The 12,493-nt window shown below is 40.9% G+C and overlaps 1 protein-coding gene across 5 annotated transcripts in view; it reads right to left on the bottom strand.

Moving 5' to 3' along the window:
• RAB3GAP2 (RAB3 GTPase activating non-catalytic protein subunit 2) overlaps nucleotides 1–12,493 on the bottom strand; it is a 99,165-nt gene that overhangs the window by 3,022 nt on the left and 83,650 nt on the right. For 3 of the 5 annotated variants that reach the window (XM_037014471.2, XM_037014474.2, XM_073221289.1), the window contains 8 exons: nucleotides 10,805–10,871; nucleotides 8,953–9,023; nucleotides 5,660–5,695; nucleotides 4,399–4,473; nucleotides 3,898–4,116; nucleotides 836–925; nucleotides 363–584; nucleotides 62–220 (listed from right to left, as the gene is read on the bottom strand). In XM_037014471.2, coding sequence (XP_036870366.2) covers nucleotides 62–220; nucleotides 363–584; nucleotides 836–925; nucleotides 3,898–4,116; nucleotides 4,399–4,473; nucleotides 5,660–5,695; nucleotides 8,953–9,023; nucleotides 10,805–10,871 — 939 coding nt within the window. Of the gene's footprint in view, nucleotides 1–61; nucleotides 221–362; nucleotides 585–835; nucleotides 926–2,735; nucleotides 3,612–3,897; nucleotides 4,117–4,398; nucleotides 4,474–5,659; nucleotides 5,696–8,952; nucleotides 9,024–10,804; nucleotides 10,872–12,493 lie in introns of those variants that run through there. The other 2 variants (XM_037014473.2, XM_037014475.2) reach the window with 2 other exon arrangements.

The raw sequence follows: 12,493 nt of genomic DNA, 5'->3' as shown, positions 1-12,493 counted from the left end.
AATAAATATGCACAGAAAACATTAAGTGGTCTTGGGATTTATCCCCTTCTTTTGTACTTACCATGGCTTTCAGCCAAGTACAGAGGGTGGGCGGCAGTCTGGCGAGCAGCTCCATCCCTTCCTTCGTCTGGGTGTGGAGGAGCGCCTGGGCCAGCCTCTGCCCTGTCAGCACCAGCAGCTGAGAGGCCAGGACCTCTTTGTCATGAACCTGGAGGATGGCCTGCGGAGGTGAACGGGGACAAATACAGAGTAAAAGCCAACAGATTAACCACCGTAGGAAAGCCATTGCAAGTGAAGAGACTGGCTCATCTCTGAGCTGCGGCCGTGGGCGCGGCCACCACTCCCAGGGTGACGATGATTACCTCTTCCCCCAGGTGGTCAGCTCCGTGGCTGTAGAGCTCCCCAACGTAATGCCTTCTAACAACATCTTCACTGACTTGAAGGTGATGGGCCAGATCCACTGCCAGCACTGGCCAATCTTGGTCTTTCCCAAAAGGAGTGGTCAGTGCCTCTTCTGAGGAATCTTTGTCCTTTGTGATTGAATGTTGGGCTTGGACAGCTGCACTGACAACTTTCAGTAAAAACTTGGAAATGGAGAAAGAGATACGGCAACACCTTACTATGTGTCATAAAAAAATACCTAACGGTGATTTTTGGCTTCTCTGTCAAATGAAGTGGACTTTCCATTAAAATTATTTAATTGTCAAAAAAGAACACATAATTTAAATGGAAACTGGCTCCCAAAAATACCTTGGAAGTGGTCATCCTTTAAAGGCCAGCTAGATTTTTGCTTTTCTTTCAAAGAAACAAAGCCGATATCCAATAACTGATTTACCTGTTGTCGTACAGAAATAAAATTTGGATCCATTTCCCCACTAGGTAATAACTGAATTGAAGTTAGGTCTTTGAAAAATGCATTTTTCCCCTAAAGAAAAAGAAAAGACCAAGACAACTGATAAATACAGATTATTATTAAGGGGGAGGGGAAGAAAGATGTAAAAAACTTAGGTCATTTAATCAACCATGAATTATTTTGTCTCCTTGAACAATAACACTTCAGAATTGTATTCATTTAATCTTTATAACAATTGTCTAGTATGTGGTAGGCAGTCTTTAAGGCGGTCCCAGTGACCCCCTCCTGCTAGTGTTCAGGTTTTGTGTGAGCCCCTTGCCTGAACGTGGGCCCATGATGCTCCGCTAGCAAAGGGAATCGGGCAGAGGTGACAGCCTGGCACTCTGAAGGCTGGGTTACAGAAGGACTGTGGCTTCTGCCCTGGCTCAAGTTCACTCCCTCACTCCGAGGGCAGCCAGCTGCCAGTGGTGTAAACAAGCCTACGGAGAGATACCCTCGGTAAGGACCTGAATCCTGCCGGCAATCCTGTGAGCTTGGAAGTGGATCCCCAAGGCCCCACCCCAGGTATCTTGAAATGAGACTGCAGCTCTGGCAGACTTCTAGGGCAACCCACTGCCTTTTGGACATCACCATTTGAAAGTGTTTACCCACACTCACGCATGACCTGTTACTCTCTAGCTCCTAACTGGTGGTCTCGGATATAAGGGTCTATTCTACATGAGGGCCTCTGGGGTCGGGAGTATGTGTGCACATCTGTAATGGTACCGTTTATTGTTTACTGTGTTCTGGTATTGCCGAGCACTTCACATTGAGTATGTAATTTAACCATCACAGCAACCATGAGGTAGGTGCTAGATTCATCAGCTTTGAATGAGAAACCTGAGGCTAGGAGAAACTAAGTAGCATTAGCTAGTAAACAGCAGAGCTGGGACTCGGTCTCACTAGCCAAACCACACTGCCTCTGTATCTGCACGTGAGTCACACAGCTGTCTCGGGTCGTCTCCCCATGATACGGGTTGAGGCTCATATCACCACTTGGCTTGTCCAATTCTGTTTTCACAAACTCTCTTTTTGCGGGGAGTACTGAGCTATGTAAACAAAAACAAAACACTTTTTGGAGCACTCTTTTTACCATCTCAAATGAAAGGTATAATAATTCATTCAAAGTCTATGTTTATAAATACAAACATTCATGAGACTTCTAGTCTACCTTTCAAAATTAAATTACTGGGATCTAAATGCTAAAGTAAATTTCTTAAAACATACATTACTTCTGCTTACAACTACCCTCAAACTCAACATGTCCAAAATCATTCTAAATATGGACTTCCTTGTAAACGGCATGCCCAGTCTCCCAAGCTTAAAGCTGGATTTAATTTTAACCCCTTCCATCTCCTTCAGCACTACACCGGATCTGTCATTAGGTTACTGATTCCCCCAAATCCCTTCATTTCTTACGTCTCCACAGTCCACAGCCTCACCAACTCCTGACTTGTGGTGGTTTCCCAAACTACACACTGCTGTCCCATCTCTTCTGCATACTGCTGTCATGTAACTTTTCCTTAATATCTCCTTAATTATAAATGCATTAAACACTTACAGGGCTCCTGTTAGGTGCCAGGTATGGCACACAGGGAAACAGTGAAGAGGTGATAAGTTCAGGGAATGTGGGCACAGATTTCAAAGAGAAGGTGACACTTAAGTGAAAAATGAATTAACAAATAGGAGTTGGCTATACAAAATAGCTGTCTGAAAATGGAATACAAGCAAGACTAGAAATGATAAAAATACCTGGCTTCTTGGAGGGAGGGAGGGTAGTTAACAGAGGCTATTCCACAGTGTGTGTGAGGAATGGACAGTAAGGCAAGAGAGGTACCTGACGGCCGGGAAGGTGCCTCCTTCCTCTGGCTTCTTGTGTTTATGTGGCAGGGCTTCTGTTAGAATGATATGCCGGGCCTCCTGCTCCATCCCCCTCACTGCTCCCCAGGATGGACTGGTGGACTTGGGAGGAGGAGCCGAGCACTCTCAACAGTACCTCACTTGCTCTCTTCAGGAAGGCAGTCTGTCTGTCTGTCCGTGGGAGCACACACTCTCTGACCCTGCAGGGCCCGGCACCTGAGGAGAAGCCTGCAGGGGCCCGGCTAGGCCTTGGCTCTGCGGGTCTCGCATAAGGGACAGTAATAGGCCCACTTTCCCAAGAGCCTCAGCTGTCTTCTCCAGCTTAGTGTCTACCAGTAAAAAACTGAGTAACAGAGCTGCCCAGCTGTCTGACTTTCAGTGTCAACCTCTGTCTGTCTGAGTCCTCTGTCTCGTTTGGCCCCTGAGTGGGGAAGAAATGGGTTTTATGAATTGGCATGGAACTAGTGTGGTTAAATCTGGGTTCTGGGAAGAAAACTGCAGCATGGGGTTGGGTGGAAAGAAACCGGAGGCTGTTGTAATAGCAAAGGGAAAGATGGTGGGCCCAGAACGAGGGTGACAGTGAGGGACAGGGGTGGACGGGCGTGCTTTAAGAATTTATGAGAACAAATGTATAATGAATGCAGGATTGAAGAAGGGAACTGAGCTAGAGAACTTCAGAGTTCCCAGTCTGTGTCCTGCGCAAGTGATGACATCACGCAACAGACTTAGCGAGGAGGAACCGCAGATGTAGGTCAAAGGGAGTGTGGGTGAAGGTCTGAAGGTAGCTTCTAGGTATGAGGTGTCTGAGGTCCCAGAGCACACTCCAATCCATGACTCAGACTCTGAGGAAAGGCCAGGCCTGGTAATACAAAGAAGAGGGAGAAAATGTGTGCATTCAAGAAGAACCCGCAGAATGAGAAGGGCAGACAGCTGAGAGCGCGAGGCCACGGGGCACCAATATGTAAGGTGAATCAGAAGAACAGAGTATCGGGTGGGGAATCAGGAGCAGAGGGCCCCGCAATGAATAACCCTGTACAAGTCACAAAAGTACTGAACAACCCCTACTAATAAGACGGGTCCACTTAATGTTCTGCCTGCTAAACCCTCAGCTCCACAATGGCTCTGAAATCCTCAGAGGTGCTCACCTTACTGTCAAAAAGTGAAAGCGGCTTCACAGTCTTCAGAGAAAACCTCATGACCGCATATAAGATGGAGCACAGGACCGAATGGTGCTCCACCAGCGGGTAGTGGATGTGCTTCTGTTCCAGGGCCAGCTCCACTATGGAGATTGGTCCTTCCACAGCAAGCCAAGCATCCTCAGTGTCCAGGACGGGCACTTGCATCTCATCCCTGCTAACATCTGCCTACATTTAGAGAACAAAGAACATGTTCACAATTGGAAAAATATCTTGCAAATATCTTAATGAGCTCACCAGCAGCAAAGAGCAGACCCATATTTCTCTCTGCTCCCCAAATAAAAAAAATAAAATCTACTTCTAATAAACATTTTTTAAGGCTTAAGTCAAAACTTAGAAATGAATAAATGATAAAAAAAATCTCTTTCTATAGTTCCCTTCTTCAGTCCACTGATTTTCAAAATATTTAGTATCTTAGGGACAGTTCAGATGAAAAAACATCTCTTTTACCTCCATTAAAGTCTGAAGAAGATCCAAGCAGGAGCCAAGGAAAGATGTCATTGCTGTATCACTCATCCCCACATCCTGTTTTTATAAAAAAACATAATAGTTTCTATCAAAAACAACAACAACAACAACACACCTATTTGCTGACTTTCTACACTGACTGGACAGCAAGAATTTGAAAGTCAAGGCATTAGCACATTTGAATTCCTTTCTTTAGATTCAAGCGATTTTAAAAAAAGATGGTACTACTATCACTTTTAAAAATCAGTGTTCTTTGCTCATGGTGACGACACAGTGTCATCCAGTGTCACAGATGGAGGCATTCCTGCTCATCGCCAAGCTCGCTGGCATATCTGACAGCCAAATAATCGCAGTTTGTGGTGAGCTGTACACATCAGGGTCCCACCTGAAGAGTTCTAAGAAAACATCCTGGTCTGGTTTCAGAGCATCTTTTGGGGACTGAACTGAACCCTCGGAACAAAATTAGAATCCCCCAGCCTATGAACTAAGTACCAGACTCATGCTGTGGTCAACAGCTCATTTCTGCTGACCTCTTTGCGAAGCCTGTCCAACGGGCCACTGCATCACATACCATCTTTTTTAAACCAGTAACCAACAAATTCCTCACATCCCTAAGTATGTGTGTGTGTGAACGTGTATGTAACTGCGGTCACAGAGCCACTCTCAAGAGCATACCAGAAGAATTCTTCAACAATGGCGAAGACCAAGGGCTTCTAACAGCTGGACTCATGTGTCCAATATTTTGTAAGCTCTCTCTAATAAGAGTATTTCGAAGTCTCAAGGAAAAGCTAACAGTATGAGTTACTGGCCTCAAATACAAGTCCGAGTATTTGTGGACTGGAATATCATTTAAGACTATTTGTACAAAGGTCATTAAATAAAGGTGGCTCACATTACTACCATATGAATCTACTTCAGTTTGAGGCTGGAGGATTCCATTATGGATTTTTGACTTGACTGAGAGCAAACATGCACAGCAATGGCAGCATGTGACCCTGTTCAGTCCAAAGTTGAAGACATCTTATGAAAACTTAGGACGTCTACCTGACCATCTGTAAAGGTAAATTAAAATTGGTCATAGTTCATGACTAGTTTCCTTAATTGAGTGTTCTTCTTCCATTTTTCTTATCTTCTGATACGTCATCAAAAGGTTACAGGGCAAAGTTCACCCCTGCAGTTAATCAGGTAGCACCTAAACTGCAGGACTAACAGCTCTACAGCTAGTTGAAGGGGATTCACTTACCCTTCGGCATAACCTATCCTTTGGCGATTTTCCAACCTAAGACAAAAAGACACAAAATGCTGTGATTATTTGATAATTTAAATAAAAAGATACCAGTATGTACAGGAAGTTAAAAAGTCACCAAATTTTAAAAATAGACAAATGCAGCTATAAATAAGTGTGGCGGCCTTTCATCAATTAATGTTGGCTCCACTCATTTATAACACAATGTGATTAATTTTGTGGTGGAACTTAAAAAAATATATATATATATCATGAAAAATGTATCACACTGGACTCTATAGCATATTATTACCCTGATGGACACTGACTGCAATGGGGTGGGGGGGGGACTTGATATTGTGGGTGAATGTAGTAACCACAATGTTGCCCATGTGAAATATTCATAAGATTGTGTATCAATGATACCTTAAAAAATGGATCACACAATTGGGGATCAACAGAGGTGAGGCTTAGAACCCCACTCCCCCCTATTTTGAGAGAAATCTTCTGCATCCGTGGATGTTTTGTTGTCCTTGTCTAGCTTGGATTAACACTTAGTCTACAGGCACACACCTGATCGTCTACATTTGCCCTCTTACAGCACTAAACTATGTTTTCTACCTTTATCTTGCATCTACCTACCACTTCAGCATTTTATTAAAAAAAATAATAATAATAAGAGAGATGTGAGATTCACATATAAATCAAGTATAAAAATCAAATGAATATTCATATTTGACCTGATTGTTTATAGTTCATAATGCGTTATCAAAACCGAAAGTTTCTGTGATGACTGCCCTTGCACTGTTCACCATGTAAGAACTTATTCACTATGTAAGAACTTGTTCACCATGTAAGAACTTGTTCGTTATGCTTCAGAAGATTGGAGACTGTTGAGAACTAGGCTTGGGGTGGATTAATGATTGTGCATTGAGTCCCCTATACAGAATTTTATTGTTGTTAACAACCATTTGATCAATAAATATGAGAGATGCCCTCTCAAAAAAAAAATGCATCACACTGGCTCACAATAATTCTTTTCAAAAATAAATATTTTTGAACTATTAAATAAAAACTAAAATTCTGGTTCTCACTTTGTATAATCAAATCACTATTCCTTAAAACCTAGAACCAAACTCAAGGCCAAGAATAAAGAACAGCTAATAATTGTGCTTGTTGATAAAGATACAAAATTATCTTAAATGGTCAGAAAGGAGGAGAAACAATCCACAGCAGACAGAAGTTACATTCCTAGCTCAGAAAATCTTATTTCCTCAATTTAGTAAGTATCTAACAAGATTCTACTGTATACTTTATATGGGGTAACAAATAAGTGGGAGGTTTTCCTTTTAGGAACATTACTCAGTAAGACAAGAACTCACAGGAGACAGTGACAACGGAAGAAGGAACATCGGCACAAAGGACCCTTCACCTCAGTGCCACCAGCGGAGGTCGCTGCAATGGCCTCGGACAACCAAGCTCAGCCCCTTCCCAATTCCGATATATTTTCCCGTTGCCAGAATCATCTTTCAAAATGAAAATCCAAACCTATCTGTCCCTCTGCTTAAAACTGCCACAATGCCTCTGAGATAAAATTATAGCTACCATTCACTGAGCCCTTACCATATATGCCAGGTCCTCTGCTAAGCAGTTTACACGTATTATTACGAAACCCCAAACCCACAGCCCACACAGGTGAGTCTCCATGCCCTGCCCCACGGTGCAGCCTGTGCTTCAACCACACAGCTCTACTTGCAGCTCCCTGAGTCTAACACTCGTCTCCGTTTCCAGGACTTTCTCCTAGAACACTCTTTCTTGTCACTCACTTTTTACTGGTTCAGACACACTCACCCTCCAAATTCAGCTCAGAAGCCTTCCCCATGTCTTACTTCTGCTGAGTTCCAGAGGTGCCCTGCTGTCATTTAGTAGTTTCTAGACTGTCAGTTCTTTGAGGGCCAAACCTGTGACTTTTCTCTCAGCAACCACAGAACCTAGCAAAGTCCTGGCATGTGAGATACTTTTTATAATAAATATTTATTGAATGAATGATCATAAACACTGCTTCCTAGCTCAGAGTGTTTAAAACCAAATCCAAGTTGTGAGGACCAAATGTAACAGTGGATGAGAGGATGCTGCAAAACTAAATAGGAACACACAAAAGCCTTTGCATTCTTCTCTCAAGAGGGGTGGGTCAGAGGTGAAGCAGAATAGAATATCAGCAAGGCCAGGAGTGAGTCTGAAGAAAGAAACACTGAAGTGGGTAAGGGGTGAGCACACGGGAAAGAACATTTGGGTTTAACTAGGAAAAGATTGTGACCAATGATGTCAAAGAAAGTATTTTCAGAGGCATTGTGGCCTAAAGTGGGTCTGAACTATAGTGCTGGTCATGGTTTAGGAATGTCTGTCACTGTACATTTAAACGAACATGTTATAATTATATATACATTTATATAACCTGGGAATTGTATATATATATGTAATGTGGGAATTCTCCCGACATCCACTTCACTGACGCAGATTAACCTACATTCTCAGCTGGGCCTGGGAAGCATACCTGGCTAGGGCCCCGGTCACCCTGCTTGAGACCAGGAGGCTACGTCCAGTGTGCGAGCAGCTTATGCTCCCACCAGTTAAGTTCTATGCTTACATGTTATATTTATTCCAAACCTACTTATGCTGGTTGTACATACCGTAATTATGTAACTTAATTAAATAACTGATGAGGGATGAACGGGAAGAAAGAAGAGGGAGTTGCTGAAATGAATACTATGCTGAGTGCTTTAAGAAGGTTTATGGAGAGCAGCTAACTCTAGGTCTACTGGATTAGATACAAAGGAAACAACTACAGAGATTAGGGGATAAACTATAAAAATCTAAAGATTCTGCACTCCGACTGCATCACAACTTTGCAGAAGCAGGACCCGGAAGTCACAGGCATCGCACCTGGGGCGAGGCTTAGGCAGGAAGCCAGAGCAGAACTGCAGGTGCCCCATTCAAAGGGAGCATCTTGACCCTCTTGACCCTATGTCCAAAACCTACAGTTTTATTTTAAAATAAAGTGCAAATCCTTTCTTCAGTCAACCACCAGCCCTAACCTCTTTGGTTAAGAGGCTTTACAGCAGATTATTCTATTTTGAGGATATGGGGCTCTTCTTCACGTAAAATGCCAGCACCAGGATGACGAAAATGCAAAATCAAATTTAAAAAGTGCCTAACAAGGACCAACATAAGTAATCTTTCTAATATAAGTCAATTAATTAAGTGAACCAAATAAACAAGAAGTCAATACATGAAATTCAAAATTACCCTACCTTATCCATCAAGTATGTAGCAGCAGAAAACCTTTTAACCAAGAATGTATTCCACATCATCAGCGCAATGCCTAGACAGCAAGTAAAAGCAGAGTGGTGAGTATAATGTTCATGTATTTTCTTGTTCAGCATATCTAACAAATTACTATTTTCCTTCACTATGTACAACATTATGGGCTATTTATTGAGATATCATTTTCTTACATCTGATGTAATATTTTTAACATTAATAAAAACCTTTATCTTTAATAAAAATCAGAAGTGGCTGCATAGAGAATGTCCAAACGGCCAGTAGGCATAGGAAAAGTTTCTCAGTATTAGTTATGAGAGAAATATACATTCAAATCACAGATATCATTACACAATCAATGCAAAGGCTAACGCTTTTTTACATGACAATACCAGCACTGATAAGGTATAAATACCTGGAATGGTCAGACACTGCTGGTAGGATAACATATTGGTAAAACCACCTAGAAAACAGTTTGGCGGTATCTACAAAGTTAAATGAGTGTCTGCTGTATGACCTGGCAATTATGCTGCACACATGAATACAAAGACGTGTACAAGAGTGGTGAGAACAGCTTTAGTCATAATAGCCAAACACTAGAAACGACCCCAAAGTCCACCAATTTTTTTCATATGTAATCACCAAATAACGTGATACATAAATAGTAAAAAACAAAACAAAATATGAAAAATATTTTTAAAAAGGAACTAAGTAAGAAATCTGGGCTTTATACTTCCATATTCAATAACTATGGCATTAAAGTTTCTGATATAGCTGTGTATTAGGCAGCATAACCATGAGTTTATTGCTGATAACAACACCTACTGTTATTATTGCCCACTTAGGTGCTTCTGAATCTAGAGGTAAGATCCTTCACAGGCTGGGAAGAAACCAGGAAGCTTACTCAATGTACAAATGATTCTACTTAAAGAGATTTCAGCCTCAAGTTAGTAGTAACTTAATTTTATCAATAAGGATTGAATATTCTGGAGACCCTATTTTCCAAATGAATCACTAAATCTTTTGTTTTCCCTTGGAAGAAGGTAAGGTCTAAAAGATGAGTAAATAAAATTTTTAAGTTCTCTTCATGTAAAATGAGACATTTTAGAATGTGACTTCATAGCACCTGCAAGTAAGTGGTGGAGAATAAATAAGTAGGTGGTGGAGAATAAATAAGTAGCTTCTTTAGACTTTATCACACAGACATCAATGTGACACCTATTACCTGGCCTAAATCCTAGTCTCCCCACTTAGTGAATGACTAACCTAGTGCTGAGCTCTTCAATTAATTCTTATCAGAAAACCCATATATCTACTTAATGGAACCAGGAACCTGTCTACAATTTTTCTAGATCAATTGGTAATATTTTTCAAGGAGACATCAGCAGTCCCCATGGTCAAGCAACCAATGGGGAATATTCAGTTATTAAAAGAAGCAAAAGGTAGTTTCTAGGGTATAGTATTATTAAGCTTTTGGATACCTGACTTTTTCATCAGGAATTAACAGTTTGGAGAAGCCCAACCCTCTTCTTTCCTTATCTACCTGTGAACCAAAGAGGGAATCAATGTTTCATGTAAATAATTCTCCTTATTTACTCTTAGGAATAGTAGTCACCTTTGGAAACTGATGCATGGGGACAGAAGGTGATACTGCCAGTCCCCTCACCCCCTTATGGGTAGCATTTTTCCAAGAGGTTAAAACAATCAGTACATTGCATATAGTAATACATGGTCATGTGTTAGGTGGTAGGACCATCAAATGAAAATTTAATAGGATGTGAATTTAAAGATTCTTGCCTCCTGTGAACCAACCAGTTATTTTTTTAATACCTGCTTACTTACCATTCTGAACATGTGCATTAAGAATGTGCTTCAAATGTTCTATTGACCTAACAAAAAACCGTGCTTCCTTACATACAGGGAGAAAAAAGAAAAAAGAAAAAAAAAGAGAGGTACCATTTAATAGGTGTTTCAAATACAACTGATGATTTCTTACATTAATTTCTTGCATGAAGCTTCCCAAGAATGTTATAATAAGAGTATGGAATCATTAGGTAAGAGGTGATTTTCCTTAAGATAACATCAATGATCTCTCTTAAATTCACATTATCTACATAATGACTGATTCCTGGAAACCCCCAGATCATATATGTTGACATCTGGGTTCAAAGTTTACTGTAGTTTGTACATCATAGCAGTGTTCTTTCCGATAAGTACTTGAATTTCACAGATGAAAACAATGGGTTCTTTGTAAATATCATTCATTCATTATTCAACAAATATTAGGCAACTACCATGCACCAGGGACACTGTAATAGACAAAACACCCAAATCCCTGCCTGCCCTGAGGTTACATTCTAGTGCAGGAGCTACATAATAAATATGATAGTAAATTATATGTTAGTGCTAAGTGCCAAGGAGAAAAAAATTTAAGCAGTGCAAACATCAGAGGAGATGTCTGAAGTTCAACTCTTTCAAACCAAGGTGGTTTACATGGTAACACTCAAATATAGTACATGAATCTGATGATAGTTTCAAGATCTGTGCTAAATAATCCCATGGACTGTACGAAGATTAAACACATTACCTTTGCCAACACAAACTGGTGTTAGAAATTTCCCAAAAGTAATTTCCACTGTTTTGAGCCTAATAAAGCTGAGTGTGTAAAACAGTGGAAGTGGGATGGGGCTGGAGGGGGGCAGGTAATAACTGCTTAACAGGGAAAAAAACAAGAAAAATGGCCACTTGTTTTTAACGTAAACAATTTTGACAGACAATGGTAACACTAATTAAAATGTTAGGCCCTGTTCATGCATTTTTCTCTATAAACTGCTACAACCCTCTGAGATAGCCACAGGTCTCCACTGCTTTTAGGAGAAAACTGAGAACAAAGGGTTCAGAAATGTTCCCAAAGATCATACAGCTAATAAGTAGTGGCCGTGGGGCTTGAATTCAGCTCTATCTGTGTCTACTATGCAAGCGGCCTTGCGTTTATCACGAATGCTGTAAAACAGAGCTTTCTTCTTAAATATCACTTTCTTAGGCCTGAGTCTGGAATAGATTCATTCAGATTTTAGAAACGATTATGTCCTTGTTCTAGTACTCGCAGTCTTTTTTCCATTCTCCTGTTTTGAAGGAAAAAATCTCCGAAGTAGAGAGCCCGAATCGGATGTCCACCAGGCTCTAAAGCAGTAACTGAAGAGGGTGACTTGAGGGGCAAGAGGCTCCCCTGTCCTAACAGCATTTTTAGGTCAAAGTTTAATTGATTAAGACCATTACTTTTTAATGTTTTCCTTTAATATGTATCTGATTATACACTACACATTTTTGGGGAGAGGAAGGAAGAATATCGTTACCATTAAAAATATTAGCATTAATTAGTTCACCGGTGAGATTTTTCTTCAAAAGCGCAACCTGATATAAGGACAATAAAGGAAATAATTCTGATTCCAAAGGGATCATCTACCACAGCACTGACTAAGGACTCCTAAGTAGAGGACTTACTGGCAAAGAGGAATATCCATCATATGT

Source organism: Manis javanica, chromosome 14 (assembly GCF_040802235.1).
Source record: "Manis javanica isolate MJ-LG chromosome 14, MJ_LKY, whole genome shotgun sequence".
Classification (NCBI taxonomy): Eukaryota; Metazoa; Chordata; class Mammalia; order Pholidota; family Manidae; genus Manis; species Manis javanica.
This window is presented reverse-complemented; position numbering and strand designations above follow the sequence as displayed.